Raw genomic sequence first — 16454 nt, 5'->3', positions numbered from 1 at the left:
GGAAGCGCGTCGTGCCACGTGGGAGACGCATGCGGCGCAGCCGGTATGCAGGTGAAGCTGCACGAATATACGATGCCGGGTGTGCGCGTACCTGCGTCGTTCTATCGCGGAGGGACGTCCAAGGGTCTCTTGCTGCGCGCAGCCGACCTCGCACCGTACGCACCGACGACGCGCGATGCGATCGTGTGCACCGCGATGGGCTCGCCCGACCCGGACGGGCGCCAGATCGACGGCCTAGGTGGAGGCGCCTCGTCGCTGTCCAAGGTCGCGCTCGTCTCCAAGCCGGGGCAGGGGCTCTATACGCGCCTGCTGGCCAAGCTGGGCGGGAAATGGAAGCTCCCAGGCGTCGCGTGGGCGGACGATGTACGGCGGGCGCACGATCCAGAGGACGGTTGGGATGTCGTGTACCGCTTTGGCCAGGTCCCGATTCGGGGGACCGAGGTCGACTGGAAGAGTACGTGCGGCAACCTGCTCGCCGCAGTCGGCCTCTATGCGATGCAGAACAAGCTTTTAGACAATGCGGCGATCCAGCGCGCTGCAGAGGAGCGGGGGGCGACCGACGCGTTTCCCATGCCGATCCGCATCCTCATGGCCAGCACGGGGAAGCGCGCGACAGTGAGCGTGCCAATGCGCAGGAATGCACGATCCAAGGGCACTTGGGAACTGTCAACGGATGAGGACACATCGGTTGCGGGCGTGCCGGGCAAGGCGCCGGGCATCCAAGTCGCCGTGCCGCTCGATGCTACGTTCCTTCCGACCGGCAACGTATGCGACTCGATCACGGTCGGCGACAAGCCGGTGCGCGTCTCGATCATTGATGCGGGACTCCCGACAGTGTTTGTGCACGCCGCCGACCTCGACGTGAGCGAGGCACAGCTCGTCAAGACGGCCGCCGAACTCGACACCGACACGCTCCTCCATGCCAAGATCGAGGCAGTGCGCCAGGCCGCGGCTCAGTGCACACCTGCACTCCAGCAGGCGCTCTGCTCATCGGCGCCCAAGGTCGTGCTTGTGCATCCCCGCACGACGTGCACCACGTCGGGCGGCGACGCGGTGCGCGCCGAGGATATGGACCTGCTCGTCCGCCCTGTCTCGGTCGGCCAGTTCCACCGCTCGATCATGGCGACCGGCTTGTCGGCCTTGTCGGTGGGCGCGGCGTACCCCGAGTCGATCATCGGCGAGGCACTTGCGCAGGGCGGTGCCGCTGCCTCGCCGTGTGCTTCGACGAAAAAGGCCGTGTCGAACGACGCACAACGTGCCATCACAGTCGGGCAGCCGGCAGGCACGTCCACTGCGACAGTCGAGCTGAAAAACGGCACGCCGACGTCGATCGTGTACGACCGCACGGCACGGCGCATCATCGAGGGGAACCTCGACATTCCCCCGCGTGTTGCTCAGCGCTGGGCGCGTGAGTACGCGGCGCTATTTGAGCAGCACAAAAGCAAGTAGCGCTATTCAGCCCGTATTTCTTGGATATGGACGCGATCCGCGCCGAGCATGTCGACGAGGGTAAGACTCGCGGCCATACATCCGGCGAGGGCCTCGGTCGATGCACCGCCGTTGGCCGATGCACGGCACTGCACAGTGAGCGTGGCTTGGGATGAGGCAGAGACGGGAGGCGGAGTACGCTCGATCGGAGGCGTATAGGCCGCCGAAGGCGCCGGCGCATCTTCGCGGTGGGCAGCAACCCATGCGTCGGGGTCCAAAAGCGACTCGGCAGAGAATCCCCCGCGCTCAGGCGGCACATGGGCAGACGCAGGCGCACGTTCCGCCTCGACAGGCGCTTCAGCACGCGGCGCTTCCTCGGCGTCTGTATCGATTTCGAGCGATACAGACTGCAAGAGGCGGGGCACACGCATCGGCACCATATTAGACGCATTTTTGGCACCCAACGCGCCGGCTGCACGCGCCATGGCCAACACGGCGCTCGGCACTGAGCCAGACACGGCAAGGCGCGCTACCGCCAGCGACCCTGCCATATACTGCGTCGAATCGCTCGGCCGCGGCACACTGCCCCGCAAACCTTGGAATAAGAGCGCATCATCAAACGACGAGGTGCTGTACCGCACACACCCCCTGCTCCACGCATGCCCTGCCCGCCATGCACGTCCCACAACCCTCGGCATTTTGGTCAGCATGATGTGGAGGTGAACGTTCATGCTACGCTTCCAGGCTGCTGGGCCACGGCTGTGCCGTGCGATGGCTACGCAGGCCGCCGGCCGCGAGCGTGCCACGACACTCACTGCGACAAAACCCGAGTCTCTACTTCCGGCGCTTGCGAGCAAGCTCGCGGCGTGGACCGCCGAGCAACCGCCCCACATTCTGCTCTTTTCCCTGAGCAAGCACCTGCCCCGTGCGGTTCTGTCCGAGGCCGTGGACATGCTGCACCACCGCGACGTGCGGGCGCATGCACGTGTAGGCTTCCTGTCTTCGTCGCTCCCTGCCTCGGTTGCGTACGACGATGCGGCGGGCATGGAGCACCTGCATGCCATTTCGCTTGCGTCGATTCCCGAGACGCGTGGTGTGGCGTTCCGGTCGACGATTCCCGGCGCGGCGCGGGTCTCGGTTGGCCGCTGGCCGAACCAAAAAGAGACATGGAACAAAGGGACCGAAATGCGCTCGGACCGCCTCGACCAGAGCGGTGGGCGTGACTGGCGCGGCCTCTGGGGCAAGGAGAATGTCGACCTGCGCCTCCCGGATCAGCTGAACGAGCTCGAGTATGTGCTGAAACTAATCCAGTCCATCCAGTGTACGTGCGCTCCTTTTTGCGACCGACGCCCAAGCGCACGGCCTTCTCGAGGGTCTCGACGCGCACTTTTCGCAGGCCAATCTCTTGGGCATGAGCGCGACGTTGACGCCGTTCGAGACGGGGCGTGAGCATACCCTCTTTTACGACGCGCCGCTGCACGCGCGTACGATTCACGACTCGGGGGCCGTCGGCGTTGCACTCTGCGGCACGGCGTCCTCGTCGATCGAGCGCATCTTTGAGCAGCTGCAGCCCATCGGTCCTCGCCTTGAAGTGACTGGGTACGTATTTCCTCTAACGCAGCGCGCGCGGCAACATTATCTCGACGCTCGACAATTACAATGCAGCGCAGCAGTTCCTGCGCCTGATTCTCAACAAGAATCCGGCGCCGAGCGACGCGAGTACAATGGAGGCTACGCAAGTCCGTGAGCTCTCGAGTGCCGTACGCAAAGAAGATCAATTCTATGTCGGACTTTTCGAAAAGAATGCGGAGCAGGCGGATGCAGTACGTATTCTCTCTCTCACCAGACCCCCGCGCTCGTCGCCCAGATCATCTCGGGACACCCTATGCGCGGCACGCTCAGTGTCGCGACCGAGGCCGAGCTCGGCCTCCCCCCCGATGCGCCCGACAGCAGCAAGGTGCAGCGGTGGGCACAGTTCTATCGTCCCTCCCCCACGCCACTGCGTGCGATTACGGCGCCTGCTGGCTCTGTGCGGTATGTGTTCCTCGCAACTCCGAACGATTCAAGCATCCCTGTATCGCTCGATCCCTCTGCAAAAGTCGCCGTGGCGCACGGCCAAGGTGCGTTGGAGCTCCCTGATGTGTTCCTTGCTGCGAGTGAGCACGGCTGGCTGGCGCGCCAAGGCGGCGGAACGACGTATGCATGCAGCGCCCCCTACGCGCGTGCATCGCTGTGTGACGTATAATACAATCGATTCGTGACTACTCCTCTTGCATGCCGTACTGCTGCTTGGTTCGCATAAGCTCCTCTTCGCGCTGCGACAGCGTGCCGCGTCCTGTGAGACGAGAGGGCACATGGTATAGGACTGGATTAGTCGTGCAACTTACCGACAATGTAGCGCTCCTGCAAGTGGAACCCGTTCAGATTGGCGAGCGCGCTTTTCGCGTCGCTCATTTCTTCGAACGCAACATAGGCCGTGCCGCGCGTCTGCTGGGTATTTCCAATCCGAATCTGGCGGATAGCACCGTATCTTCCGAACAATTCATACAGATCCTCGCCTATCGTTAGCTGCGCCACCTACCCTTTGTATTATAATTCAAGTTCTTCACAAACAGAATCCGGTCGTGCTTCTCCGCCATCTTGGTGGAGGAGGGATACGAGCGTTGGCCCACGTGGCAATAACTGCACGTGGCAAAATCGACGCCTGGCTTGCGACAGCGCCAATCGGGCCATTCGTATTTTGGCTATTTACGGGGCCGTGCAGTTCCGGCAGGGGGTGTAGATCTTCGGCCGATGATTTGCCCCGAATAGTCCGGGCTACATATTCTTGCAGAAGGAAGCAGGAGGCGGCGCGTGGAATACGGACCTACCGGGTTCTTTTCAACAAGGACTTCAGCGGCCACGGCGAAACGCCGCGGAAGTGAGACGTTGAACGGCAGGGCAAAGCTAAACCGCGCTTGGCCAGTCAAACCATTGTACCTCGCGTGCGGACTTCTTTCCAACCCAGTCCCATTGTTTGCAAGGACCTGGTGGCTGTCGAGGTTATCGACTCGACGTGGTTCAACTCAGGCCTATCTCTATCACAGTCTCGGCTGTGAGCATAGGCTTGCTCTTGTTCCGTCCTTTCAGCACACGCGGAAAGCAGGCGTAGTGCTGCAACACAGTTTGTGTATCGCATATCTGCTTTGCATACTTCTGAGATGAGCTCCAATCCCGAGACGAAACCTCAGGGGGCTGTGCAGCCCCAGGGCGAGGGTGCTCCTATTATCAACTATCCTTCTGAGACCAGGCCGCAGGGTGCAACGACACTGCAAAAACAGCCCTCGGTCTCCTTTCAGGTGCCGCCGCGCAACTTTGCTCCGCGTAACGCACAGTCGCTCGAGTCCATGAAGACCGCCAACTCGGGCGGAGACGAGGCCCAAGCATCGGGTGCCAATCTTCATCGCGCGGGCAGCGCTAACTTTGGCGGCCGCGATCCCGAGACGGGCCTGTCGCACTCGGCGAGTTTCCGCCGGAAAAAGTCGCTCGTGCGCCCTGAGCGTGAGCGTATGGACCCTTCGCATCGCCAGTGGTTCTACCGCAACCATGCCGCGCAGATGGACATGCAGCATGGCCGCTCCAATGTCGGCTACATGCCGTCCTCGACCGGACACATGCCGCACCATGGCGCTGCGCCTCACAGCACGGCCATGTCGGCCATCACCGGTCCGGGTGGCGGTGTAAGTGGCTACGGTGTGACCGGCCCTTACGCTCCTTCGCCGCAGACGGCTGCTCGCAACCCTCAGCTGCGCCGTGGCAAGTCGATCCTCGGCCGCGAGGAGGACAAGGTCGAAAGTGGTATCCACTTCTTGCGCCGCGGTGTGAGTATGCGCCGCACGGCGCCCGGCAACCCCGATCTCGCCAAGACGCCACACGAGGGCGCGGCGAAGGAGGCCGGCTTCTTTGACAACATCGCGCCGGGTCCCGTTGGCCCTTGGATGATCTACTGTTGGCTGCTTACGATCTGTATCCCTGGCGCATGTCTCAAGATGGTTGGTATCAAGACGCCCGAGCAGCAGCGTGCGTGGCGTGAAAAGATGGGTCTGGTCGGTATTATCTGTGTCTGCATGGGCTTTGTTGGTTACATCACCTTTGGTTTCACTCAGACGGTTTGTGGTACGGACCAGCGCTACAGTCTGTACTCCATGCAAAACGACAAGGACAAGACTGGTATGATGAACCTCTACGGCAAGTCCTACGACATGAACGACTTTACTCACACGCCCGTCCCTCAATTCCCTGATCTGAAGCAGCCTGTCTGGACCGACCGGTATGATATCAGTCGTTCGTACGTTAACCTGCTTTTCCCGGTTACCGGCGAGTCATGTGAAGGCATTATGCAGCCGGTCAGGAACTCGAACCCTCCCCGCTATTTCCAGTGCATGGTAATCCACTCCAACTCGTCGGGTGACTCGCCCGGATTCAACGACGATGCTGCTTGCCACAGCATGTCCGTCACCAGGAGTCTGCTGAACAACAAGGTACCGCATGCTCCCATGTTGGGCAATGTCTTTGTTCCTTGGCAAAACATTTCCGACCCGAAGCAAAACCTCATGATCTGGCGTGGAAGTGTGATTGATCTAAGTATGCTCAAGTACCTGGACCCGACGGTGAACGCTCCTGAGCTGTTCAACTACATGAAGAATCGCAATGATACATGGGCGGGCAAGGACGTGACGGCCATGGGTATGCGTGGAAAGTACACCAAGGAATTGGACTGTCTCGCTCAGGTCGCTCGTGTGGCCTACATCGATGCTGCATCTACCGGTTGTATTGCGTCGCAGGTCGAACTGGTCCTGTCGATGATTTTCATTGTCGGTGCTGTCGGTATCAAGTTCTTGATGGCCTTGTACTTTGCCTGGTGCATTTCGTGGCGTCTCGGCAACTACGACAACGAGTCGTACGCGGAGCGCATGCGGCGTGTGGCTGCAATTGAAAACTGGACCGATGATATCTATCGCCCGGCCCCGGCTGGCTACCGTCCGAACGTGAAGAAGTCGATTCTTCCGACCACCAGTCGTTTCACGGCGACCAACTACCCCAAGCAGCCGCAAAAGCAGTCCGCACTCGAAAAGAAGATTGCCGCTGCGCGCCGCAATGTTCAGGGCCCGTACATGTCGCCGCCGCAGTCGCCGATGCTCACGGGCGGCCGCAGCTCGGCGTCGCTTGGCCAGTCGGCCTCGTTCACGATGCCCTCTTCGCAGTCCGGCCGCTCGTCGTTCTCGAACAATGGCGACTCGCCCTGGGGCCCTTGTCCGTTCCCGCTCGACAATGTGGTGCCTCAGCCGCCTGCTGACTTCCGTCCGTTCAACTTCCCACTAGCGCAAACGATCTGTCTGGTTACGGCCTACTCGGAGTCCTTCGAGGGTCTGCGTACGACGCTGGACAGTCTTGCGACGACGAACTACCCCAACAGCCACAAGCTGCTCCTGGTCATTGCGGATGGTATTGTCAAGGGTGCCGAGTCGGATATCTCGACGCCCGATATCTGTTTGTCGATGATGAAGGAGCTGATTGTGCCTGCGGAAGACGTCGAGGGTAACTCGTACGTGGCCATTGCCGATGGTGCGAAGCGCCACAACATGGCCAAGGTCTATGCCGGTTTCTACGACTACGACGACCAGACAGTTGAGCGTTCGAAGCAGCAGCGTGTGCCGATGATCCTGATCGCCAAGTGTGGTACGCTGATGGAAATGGACAGCGCCAAGCCCGGTAACCGTGGTAAGCGTGACTCGCAAGTGCTGCTCATGGCCTTTATGCAAAAGGTGCTCTTTGACGAGCGTATGACGCAATTCGAGTACGAGTTCTTCAATGCGATCTGGCGTGTGACGGGTGTTACGCCCGAGCAATACGAGATTGTGCTGATGGTGGACGCCGATACAAAGGTCTTCCCCGACTCGCTGACGCGTATGACGGCCTGCATGGTGGAGGATCCCGAGATCATGGGTCTCTGTGGTGAGACCAAGATTGCCAACAAGGCCCAGACGTGGGTGACCATGATCCAGGTGTTCGAGTACTACATCTCGCACCACCAGACCAAGGGTTTCGAGGCTTGCTTCGGTGGTGTGACGTGTCTGCCGGGCTGTTTCAGTGCCTACCGTCTCAAGTCGCCCAAGGGCCCTCGTGGCTTCTATGTTCCGATTTTAGCCAACCCCGACATTGTCGAGCACTACTCCGAGAATGTTGTCGACACGCTTCACAAGAAGAACCTGCTGTTGCTTGGTGAGGACCGTTACCTCACGACGCTCATGCTCAAAACGTTCCCGAAGCGCAAGATGATGTTCATTCCCTCGGCTGTGTGTAAGACGGTGGTGCCCGACACGTTCAAGGTGCTGCGTTCGCAGCGTCGTCGCTGGATCAACTCGACGGTGCACAACCTGTTTGAGCTGATCCAGGTGCGTGATCTGTGTGGTACTTTCTGTTTCTCGATGCGCTTTGTCGTGTTTATGGACCTGGTCGGTACGCTGGTATTGCCTGCCGCCATTGCCTTTACGTTCTATGTCGTTGCGTCGGCCATCAAGGTCAGTATTACCAACCAGGGCAAGCGGGAGGAGGAAAAAGAAGAGTTCCCGACCATTCCCCTTGTTCTTCTGGGTCTCATTCTGGGTCTGCCCGGTGTGCTGATTGTCGTGACCAGTCGCCGCTTCATGTATGTGCTGTGGATGCTTGTCTACCTGATTTCGCTTCCGATTTGGAACTTGGTCCTCCCTGCCTACGCCTACTGGCACATGGACGACTTCTCGTGGGGTGCGACGCGTGTCGTGCAAGGCGAGAAGAAGGGCGATAGCCACGGCGACGCCGAGGGCCAGTTCGATGCCTCGTCGATTGTCATGAAGCGCTGGGCCGAGTACGAGCGCGACCGCCGCTTCCGTGGCGGCACCGAGTCTCGCGACACGTACGACATGACGTCTCCTGAGAATGGTATGATGCGCTTCTCGTCGATGTCGTCTGACGCGCCGTCGAACGGTCTCGAGCAGCTCCCTCGTGCGAACCTCGGTGGCGCGGGCGAGGAGGCGCGCTACCCTGCGCGCCAACGTCTCGATTCGGTGCCGCTGCTCGAGCTTCCTGCGCCGCTCGGCCCCGATGCAAATGGACGCCCTCGCCAGGGCTCGGGCACCATGTCGCCAACGAGTGGCCCGCTGTCGCCTACGAGCGGTGCCATGTCGGCCCTGCGTCCTGGCGCGGCCTCGCCGCCGCACTTGCAGCCGTCGAGCTCGTTTGGCGGTGCCCCCCGTCCTCCGTTTGGCGCCCCGCCCACCGATTCTTCGATGCAGGCGCGTCAGCACCTCTTCGGTGCTGGTGCGGCTCCGATGCGTCCTCCTGCGGCCAGCGGCTACGCGTCTCCCCCGCCCCGCCCTGCGGCTCCCTCTGGATACACGAACATTCGCCCCCCGCCGCCCGGCGCCTATAGCGCGCGTCCTGGCTCGGGCAGTGCGACGCCCCCCCCGCGCCCGCCGCCCGGTGCCAGCTACACGCCCCCCCCGCGCCCTGGTGGACCGCCAGCGAACTCCAGCCCGACGATGCGCCCTGTTGGTGCACCCGCGCGTCCTGGAGCGCCGCCGCCCGCGATGCGCCCTACGATCCCCAACCCTGTGCGTCCCGGCACGCCGCCGTCGATGCGCCCTACAATCCCTCCCTCTGTGCGCCCCGGCACTCCTCCGTCGATGCGCCCAGTGGAGAGCACTGCAAACCTGCCGAGCAGCGTGCAGCGCGTGAGCCTTGTGGACGATGGTCCTGTTGCCGACTCGGGTGGTATCCGCCAAGTTGTGCGTGGCTCGCGGCGCCAATCTCTGCAGCCAGGAAGCCTGCAGCTTCCTCCCTTCGATGCTTCGTTCGGCGGAAGCCCCTTTGACTCGAGCAAGAAGTAAGCACGCTCCCTGTATCCATTCCCCAAGAGCCGCTCGTTGGCTTCTGTAGTAATTGTCTGTACATCCTTCTGCAACTTGCACGTGCCCCTGCGCGCCCTGCAGCTTTTGCCGCTGGGCTGTCGATTGTGCATCAACATGCATACAGTGGAGTGGGCGAGGCCCCAAGTCTGCGCCCCGGCGGGGCTGGCCGTAGCGACGATGAGGCCAGTCGGCGGCGCGTACGAGCGCGACGCGGATGGGCCGCGGCCGATCTATGCCAAAGAGGACGAGGTAGGTTTATGTTCTGACGCAGTTTGACGACGATATGGAGCCTTCGTCCGAGATTCCGCCCGCGAATGACTACGATTTGGTTGAACAACACGAAGAGGACGAGCACTATGAGTACGACGAGCACGACGGTGAGCTCCCGGACGATGCCATGTACGATGAGGAGGAGGAGGAGGAGTACGACGACGACTTTAATGACGAGGAGCTCTCCTCCAGCCCGTCCATCCCCGACGAAAACATCAACTTTGACCTGGTGTATGCGCTGCACACGTTTGTCGCAACGGTCGACGGACAGGCGACAGTGCACAAGGGCGACAATCTCGTGCTTTTGGACGACAGCAACAGCTACTGGTGGCTCGTCCGCGTAATGGCCTCGCAGGAGGTCGGCTACATTCCGGCGGAAAACATCGAGACGCCGTATGAGCGCCTGGCGCGACTCAACAAGCACCGCAACGTGGAAATCACCACCGCCACCGAAGATGACCACGACCAGGTGCCGATGGACGTATACAGTGGCCACCTCGTCAAGGCACGCGCACGGGGGCAGATCAACGTGCACTCAGGCAAGCCTTCGGCCCTTTCTCGCCGCGAGACGGACGGATCGGCGCCGCGCCGGCCCCAGGAAAAGAAGCGCGCAGTGCTTTTTGGACAGCCGGAATACCTGGAGCACTCGGGCAACGAGGCGTCGGACGAGGAGTACGAGGGCGAATACGAGGGCGAATACGAAGGCGAGTACGAGGGCGAGTACGAAGACGAGTACGACCAGGAGCCCGAGTACGCGGACGAGGAGCCCGAGTATGTCGACGACGAGCACGACGACGACGAGCTCGAGCATGCACAGGAGCACGACGAGGCACAGCTGGCCGATGACGCCGAGCACCAGCAAAAGACGCCCCTCGCCTCCGCCGCCGAAAAGGTGAGCGCAGTGACATTGGGTCTCGGCGCGACGGCTGCTGCGACGGCTGCTGCAGCTGCCCATGGCGTCGGCCGCATCACCTCGGGCCAGCGCAACGCCGAGGCGGACGCGGACAAGAGCCACACTTCGCCTGCGCTGGGCGACTCGAGCGCCAAGCTTACGCCACGGCCCGACGAGCGCCCGTCCTCGAGCCCGTCATTGCGTGCGTCGCCGGGCGACAAGTCGCCGCTTGTCGGCCTCTTCCCCAGCGGCGCGATCGGCGACGAGGCGATGCCGCAGTCGTCCAAGAGCAACGACGAGCGCCGCGCGCGCCCTGGCTCGCTGATCGGCATGCCCGGCTCTGTGCCGACGTTCAATGTCGTGCGTGTGTTTGCCGGCGAGAACGTCGAGTGCGACGCGACGTTCAAGACAGTGCTGCTGAACAAGTCCACCACGTCCACCGACCTCGTCCGCCAGGCGATGCAGCGCTTCAGCGTGCAGGACGAGCCGACGGACTATGTCATTGTCCTGCGTCGCCTCGACGGCGAGGAGCACACCCTCTGGCCCCACGAAAGCCCGCTGCAGATCCTCGAGGCCCTCTCCGAGCTCCAAGAGGAGGACCGTGGGCCGGGTGGCACGCCAGGCCAGTCGCGCGACTCGGTGGGCTCGCTCACCTCGCTGCTGCAGGACGCAAACGCAAGCCGTGTCACATACGACTACAGCGACGACCGCTACGGCAAGTTTTACCTCGTACGCAAGAGTCCCTTTGAGAACAATTTGGCGCAGGACACCTCGGCGCAGCTCGGACCGCCCGACGTGGCCGTGGGCGACGTGTCGACGCGCAGCGCCGCGTCGGCCACGTCGCAGGACACGGTGCTGGGCGCAAGCAGCTCGCTCAGATTTACCGTGCAGCTCGCGCTCTTCCCCGCGGACCTGCCCGACGGCGTCGTGTTCCATCCCCAGACCGGCCTCGCGACGCCGAACGATCCCGCACACACCCTGCCCGCCTCGGCCAAGCCCCAGATCCGTCTGCTGCGCTTTGCGCGCAACGCGATGGTCGCCGAGGTGATCGAGGCTGGCCTCGCCTCCTTCCAGGTCGTCGAGGGTGTGGTCGATGGCGGCGACGATGTCGAGGCACGCAGCGGCCGCGGCCGCGTCAAATACGGCCTTGCGTCAGTGTCGGATGCCGGTGAGCAGCTGCTCTCGCCCACGACCAAGGTGCTTGCCGCCTACGACACGCTGCCGATCTTTAAGCAGGTCGACGTGAATGAGCCCAAGCGCCGCAGCCTCGACACTGCGCTCAGCCACGGCGCGCAGGAAGACTTGAGCGAGGGCGACCCCCTCTTTGTACTGCGCCAGGCGCGGCCTGCGCTGCGCGCGAGCGTCATTAGCCCCCGCCTCGATACGCCGCGCCTGCAAGGGTTCCCCGACGGCGTGTCGAGCATCCAGCCGAGCCCCCGCCTCGGCGAAGGCGTGCGCATGCCGTCTGACGCTGCTCCCCCCACGACGAGCCGCTCCGCGTCGATGCGTTCGCTGGACAAGGCGCCGAACACGCCTGTACCGACCGTGCAGCTGAACGATGCGCAAGGTGTCGACCTGATCATGCAGGACGGCGTGCGTCTGCGCAGCTCGCGCGAACAAGGCTCGCCGCGTGTGCGCTACTCGCTCCTCTCCCAAGGCAGCGAGCAGGACGTGAGCAGTGCGCTGCGCAGTGTGCTGCAAGACATTACTGCCCGCCCCGACCCTGCGACGGAGCCTGCAGCTCGCGGCATGCGCGCCGGCTCTGCGCAGTCGCAAGGCGACCTGCTCGAGCGCTTTGCCGAGCAGATGCCGACGATGCCCGACTCGAACCTTGCCGAAAACATTGATCTGATGCTGAACCGCATCATGGACGGCTCTGGCGCGGCCCCCACGTCGCCCGGCCTCTTGCACAGCGATGCGATCGCACCTCCCCAAGCTATTCCCCCCACGGCGTTTGAACAGACGCGCGGCCTCAACATCCCCAACAAGATGCAGCCGATCCAGCGCACCGGTTCGCTGCGCAGTGTGTCGGCGAGTGATGCGGCGCTGCCCACCCGCAATGCAGCGGTCCGCAGTGCGCTTGCCAAGGGCTGGACCGGCGATCGTGTGCTCTCTGATTCGACTGCCACGACCGGTACCGGGCGCATGCGCGAGACCTACAACATTCATGCTCTCTATGGAATTGTCGACGCGCTGGTGATTGAGGCGCAGGCTGGCGAGTCTGCCGAGTCCACGCCCGCCCCCTCACAGCCCGTGCGCGAGCACCGGCGGCACGCGTCCACCTCGTCGAACGCGTCCGCGTCGCAGCTGCAGCAGCGTTCGTCGGACCTCGTCGCGAAGCTGCTCGAGCCGACGCCTGCGGAAAAGATCGCAACGGCGAGCAACGGGCTTCTCGCACTTCCTTTCCCCACATCGCAGTACGGCCCCTCGACGCCGATGGCTGCCGTCGGCCGCCACTACACGCCGTTCCTCACCCAGGTCTCTTCTCTGGAGGCGGCGCTCGACGAGTTGCTCCACACGGCGCTCGCGCGGCCGAATTAGTCAGCTCCATAGCCATTCTGTACGATACGCGTGTGCACGTGTTGCGAACGCAGCCTAGTAGGTCCTTTGGGTGTTCGGCCGCGGGCTGATCGGTGGCTGACGTCGTCTCTTTGCGAACGGACAGCTTCGTGGTCGGCACGATGTCGAACAACCGCTCCCCCCAAAATGTCATGAAGCAAATGCAGCGCATGTTCCAGCAGATGCAGCAGAATGCCAACCGCGCTGCTGGTAACGGCCCGCGTCCCGGCGGCGGCGGCGGCGGTGGCGGCGGTGGACCGAACCTGAACCCGGCGATTGGCGGCGCGGGCCTCCTTGCGCTCGCCGGTCTCGCGATCGGCATTAACGCGTCGCTGTTCAACGTCGACGGTGGTCACCGTGCGATCATGTACTCGCGCTTCAGTGGTGTTCTCCCGACGATCTACAACGAAGGCACGCACCTGCTCCTGCCTTGGATCGACACGCCGATCGACTACGACGTGCGTGCCAAGCCGCGCAGCATCGCGAGCCTAACCGGTACCAAGGACCTGCAGATGGTCTCGCTTACCTGCCGTGTTCTTTCGCGGCCGAGCGTCGAGAGCCTGCCGACGATTTACCGCGAGCTGGGCACGGACTACGACGAGCGCGTTCTTCCGAGCATTGTGAACGAGGTGCTCAAGTCGGTTGTTGCGCAGTTCAACGCGTCGCAGCTCATCACGCAGCGTGAGATGGTCTCGCGTCTTGTGCGTGAGAATCTGACGCACCGCGCGCGGCGCTTCAACATCATCCTGGACGATGTTTCGATCACTCACATCTCCTTCTCGCCCGAGTTCACGCACGCGGTCGAGGCGAAGCAGATCACGCAGCAGGCTGCGCTGCGTGCCGCCTTCCAGGTCGACCAGGCGCTCCAGGAGAAGCAGGCGATCATTGTCAAGTCGTCGGGTGAGGCCCGGGCGGCGGAGCTCATTGGTGACGCGGTGCGCAAGAACAAGGGTTTCCTCAAGCTCAAGAAGCTCGAGGCGGCGAAGGACATTGCGAACACCCTGTCGCAGAGCGACAACCGTATCATGCTCGACGCGCAGAGCCTTTTGCTCAACGTCGCGAGCGACGACGATGCGGTGAAAGCGTAGACTGTAGGAAAATACCAACGCCCTTCTGGACTATAATACATAGGCTACACACCCATACGCGTGACGCTCTTGTGCTGGTTCGAGAAGCGGATCGCGTCGCGCTTCTCCAAAATAAAGAGGGTGCGCTCAAACGCATGGTAGGAGTACTGCTGCCTGTCAACAAACTCGTGGCGCAGACGCGCGTAGGACGTTGTCCAGCCCAACGGGAGGCGGCGCTGAATCTCGCGCTCGAGCTTCTGTACCTCTTCCTGGAGCTCGCCACGCGTCATGCCTTCAATGTTGCCGCTCTCGACCGCGTTCATTGTACTGAAGCGGAAGAGGCGGATGGCCTCGTCGACGTGTTCCTCGGTTGCGTTGGGGCTCAGCGTCACCTTGGCCACCGCCTCGCTCATACGGATGATCGCCTCGAGCTGACGCACAGTGATGGCAATCGCCGAGCGCTCGTCCTGCTCGCGCTCGACCTGTGCAACGTGCTTCCGGATCCCGACAAAGTGGCTCGACAGCTTCTCCGCGGCCTCAGCCGTGAGGCGGGGGGCGCACCGCGACTTGCAGTACGCAATGTACCGCTTCATGGTCTGCAAGTCGATCTCTCCTTCCGCGTCGGGCTGGTCCGACGCGCCGTTCATGTGGATGCCGATAACGTGCCGGGCAATGGTGCGGTCGCGCGACTCGTCGTGGTCGTCCTTGACGATAAAGATCATGTCGAAACGACTCAGGATGGTCGTCTGGAAGTCGATATTCTCGCCGGGCGACTTCATGTCGTCGTAGCGGCCCCACACGGGGTTCGCCGCGGCCAGGACCGAGGTACGGCAGTTGAGCACGGTGGTAATGCCGGCCTTGGCAATCGAGATCGTCTGCTGCTCCATCGCCTCGTGGATTGCGACACGGTCCTCGTCGCGCATCTTGTCAAACTCGTCGATACACACGATACCGCCATCGGCCAGCACCATCGCGCCACCTTCGAGGTAAAATTCGCCCGAGGACGGGTCGCGCTGCACCGACGCGGTCAGACCCGCGGCACTGCTGCCTTTTCCGGAGGTGTACACGGCGATCGGCGACACTTTCTCGGCGAACTTGAGAAGCTGACTCTTGGCCGTACCGGGGTCACCGAGGAGCAGCGTATTAATGTCGCCACGCAGACGCATGCCGTCGGGCAGCACCTTTTTCGAGCCGCCAAAGAGCAGCAGCGTAATGGCTTTCTTGATATCAGCACTGCCAAAGATACTCGGCGCAATGCTCGCGGAAAACTTGTTGTAGAGATCGGGGTTCTTGGACATTCGCCCAAACTCGTCCTCCTCCTCGGCAGTGAAGATGCGCGAGACGCCGCGGCCGCCCGCGCCGCCCGCATCGACCTCCATTCCGACGATACGAAGGTAGGGCGTGCGCAGCGCGACCGCGTTGGGCTGCGTGCCGGAGCGCTGTACGGTATAGGTCGAAAAGATGCCGGTTGCAATCACACTCGCGCCAGGGACCACACGGCCACACAGCGCACGGTCCACGGACAAGAGCATATGGCGGGGTAGCTCACCGACCGGCACCATATCCGGCGCCTCTTGGAGCTTGAGCGTCTGCGCATCGACAAACTCGCAGCGTTCGTGGATAATCACGTAGGGATCGATGCTGCACTTGATGCTCGAGTCGACCTTGGGCGCGTCGCACTGGCGCGGCAGTACGAAACCGCCAAAGCCCGACGTCACCTCCATCGAGCGTACCGCGCGGCAGTCGCGGCACATGAGATGGAGCTTGGTCACACGCGACGCCGGCACAGACGTCGAAATGACAATACCGGGGATGCGCACGAGGTGCGAAATGTTGTCGGCGTGCAGGTCGCGCATCGCCATTAGGTTCGCGGTCGAGCGCAAGAGCACCTGGCAATCGGGCGCCTCAGGACGCTCCGTGCCGGCCACGACAGGGTAGAGAATCAAGCGCGCTGCGCGGCGGACGGCCGATTCAAACTGCGTTAGACCATCAACGTACCAGAGGCAGGATCTCTGCCGGAGTCTCACGCAGCGCCTGCGCCAGCGTAGGGCTCCACATCTGCACATGCTCGAGGAGGACCTCGAGGGCGTACTGCTTCACGAGCAGGTTCGAGCGAAGTCGGTCGCGGTAAATGTATTCGTTGCCGAGACGAAAGTGCTGCACAAACTCAAAGAGTGCCGTCTCATTCTGCACAGGCGCATCAGGCGCCTGCGAGATCTCGGACCCTGCCGAGACCTGCGTAGAGTACACGCGCCCAACGTCAAAGCCCGACATGGTCGTCGTGAGCGGCGCGCCGACGCGTAAATTTTA

At 62.5% G+C, this 16454-nt stretch overlaps 7 protein-coding genes across 7 annotated transcripts; 5 read left to right on the top strand and 2 right to left on the bottom strand.

Annotated features, from left to right (window-relative positions):
* Nucleotides 1–45: 45 nt before the first annotated feature.
* Nucleotides 46–1449, top strand: MJAP1_000553 (uncharacterized protein; the record flags this gene model as incomplete). The annotated part of the gene is made up of 1 exon (XM_060264520.1): nt 46–1449. The coding sequence occupies one exon, from the start codon at nt 46–48 to the stop codon at nt 1447–1449; it is 1404 nt and encodes a 467-aa protein (XP_060120503.1).
* A 2-nt stretch (nt 1450–1451) lies between these two features.
* On the bottom strand, nt 1452–1868 carry MJAP1_000552 (uncharacterized protein; the record flags this gene model as incomplete). Its single annotated transcript, XM_060264519.1, has 1 exon — nt 1452–1868. The coding sequence occupies one exon, from the start codon at nt 1866–1868 to the stop codon at nt 1452–1454; it is 417 nt and encodes a 138-aa protein (XP_060120502.1).
* A 331-nt stretch (nt 1869–2199) lies between these two features.
* Nucleotides 2200–3673, top strand: MJAP1_000551 (uncharacterized protein; the record flags this gene model as incomplete). The annotated part of the gene is made up of 4 exons (XM_060264518.1): nt 2200–2717; nt 2740–3027; nt 3050–3251; nt 3275–3673. 4 exons carry the CDS (start codon nt 2200–2202, stop codon nt 3671–3673), a joined length of 1407 nt encoding a protein of 468 aa, XP_060120501.1.
* Nucleotides 3674–4628: 955 nt separating this feature from the next.
* On the top strand, nt 4629–9335 carry CHS3_1 (chitin synthase; the record flags this gene model as incomplete). The annotated part of the gene is made up of 1 exon (XM_060264517.1): nt 4629–9335. The coding sequence occupies one exon, from the start codon at nt 4629–4631 to the stop codon at nt 9333–9335; it is 4707 nt and encodes a 1568-aa protein (XP_060120500.1).
* Nucleotides 9336–9533: 198 nt separating this feature from the next.
* Nucleotides 9534–13059, top strand: BUD14 (protein phosphatase regulator; the record flags this gene model as incomplete). Its single annotated transcript, XM_060264516.1, has 2 exons — nt 9534–9605; nt 9628–13059. The coding sequence occupies 2 exons, from the start codon at nt 9534–9536 to the stop codon at nt 13057–13059; spliced, it is 3504 nt and encodes a 1167-aa protein (XP_060120499.1).
* Nucleotides 13060–13199: 140 nt separating this feature from the next.
* On the top strand, nt 13200–14165 carry PHB2 (Prohibitin-2, subunit of the prohibitin complex (Phb1p-Phb2p); the record flags this gene model as incomplete). The annotated part of the gene is made up of 1 exon (XM_060264515.1): nt 13200–14165. One exon carries the CDS (start codon nt 13200–13202, stop codon nt 14163–14165), a length of 966 nt encoding a protein of 321 aa, XP_060120498.1.
* A 44-nt stretch (nt 14166–14209) lies between these two features.
* MCM5 (DNA helicase) lies at nt 14210–16418 on the bottom strand (the record flags this gene model as incomplete). Its single annotated transcript, XM_060264514.1, has 2 exons — nt 14210–16120; nt 16143–16418. 2 exons carry the CDS (start codon nt 16416–16418, stop codon nt 14210–14212), a joined length of 2187 nt encoding a protein of 728 aa, XP_060120497.1.
* Nucleotides 16419–16454: the final 36 nt, after the last annotated feature.

This window comes from Malassezia japonica, chromosome 1 (genome assembly GCF_029542785.1).
Source record: "Malassezia japonica chromosome 1, complete sequence".
Lineage (NCBI taxonomy): Eukaryota > Fungi > Basidiomycota > Malasseziomycetes > Malasseziales > Malasseziaceae > Malassezia > Malassezia japonica.
Note: the sequence above shows the minus strand (reverse complement) of the source record. Positions and strands in the feature narration are given on the sequence as shown.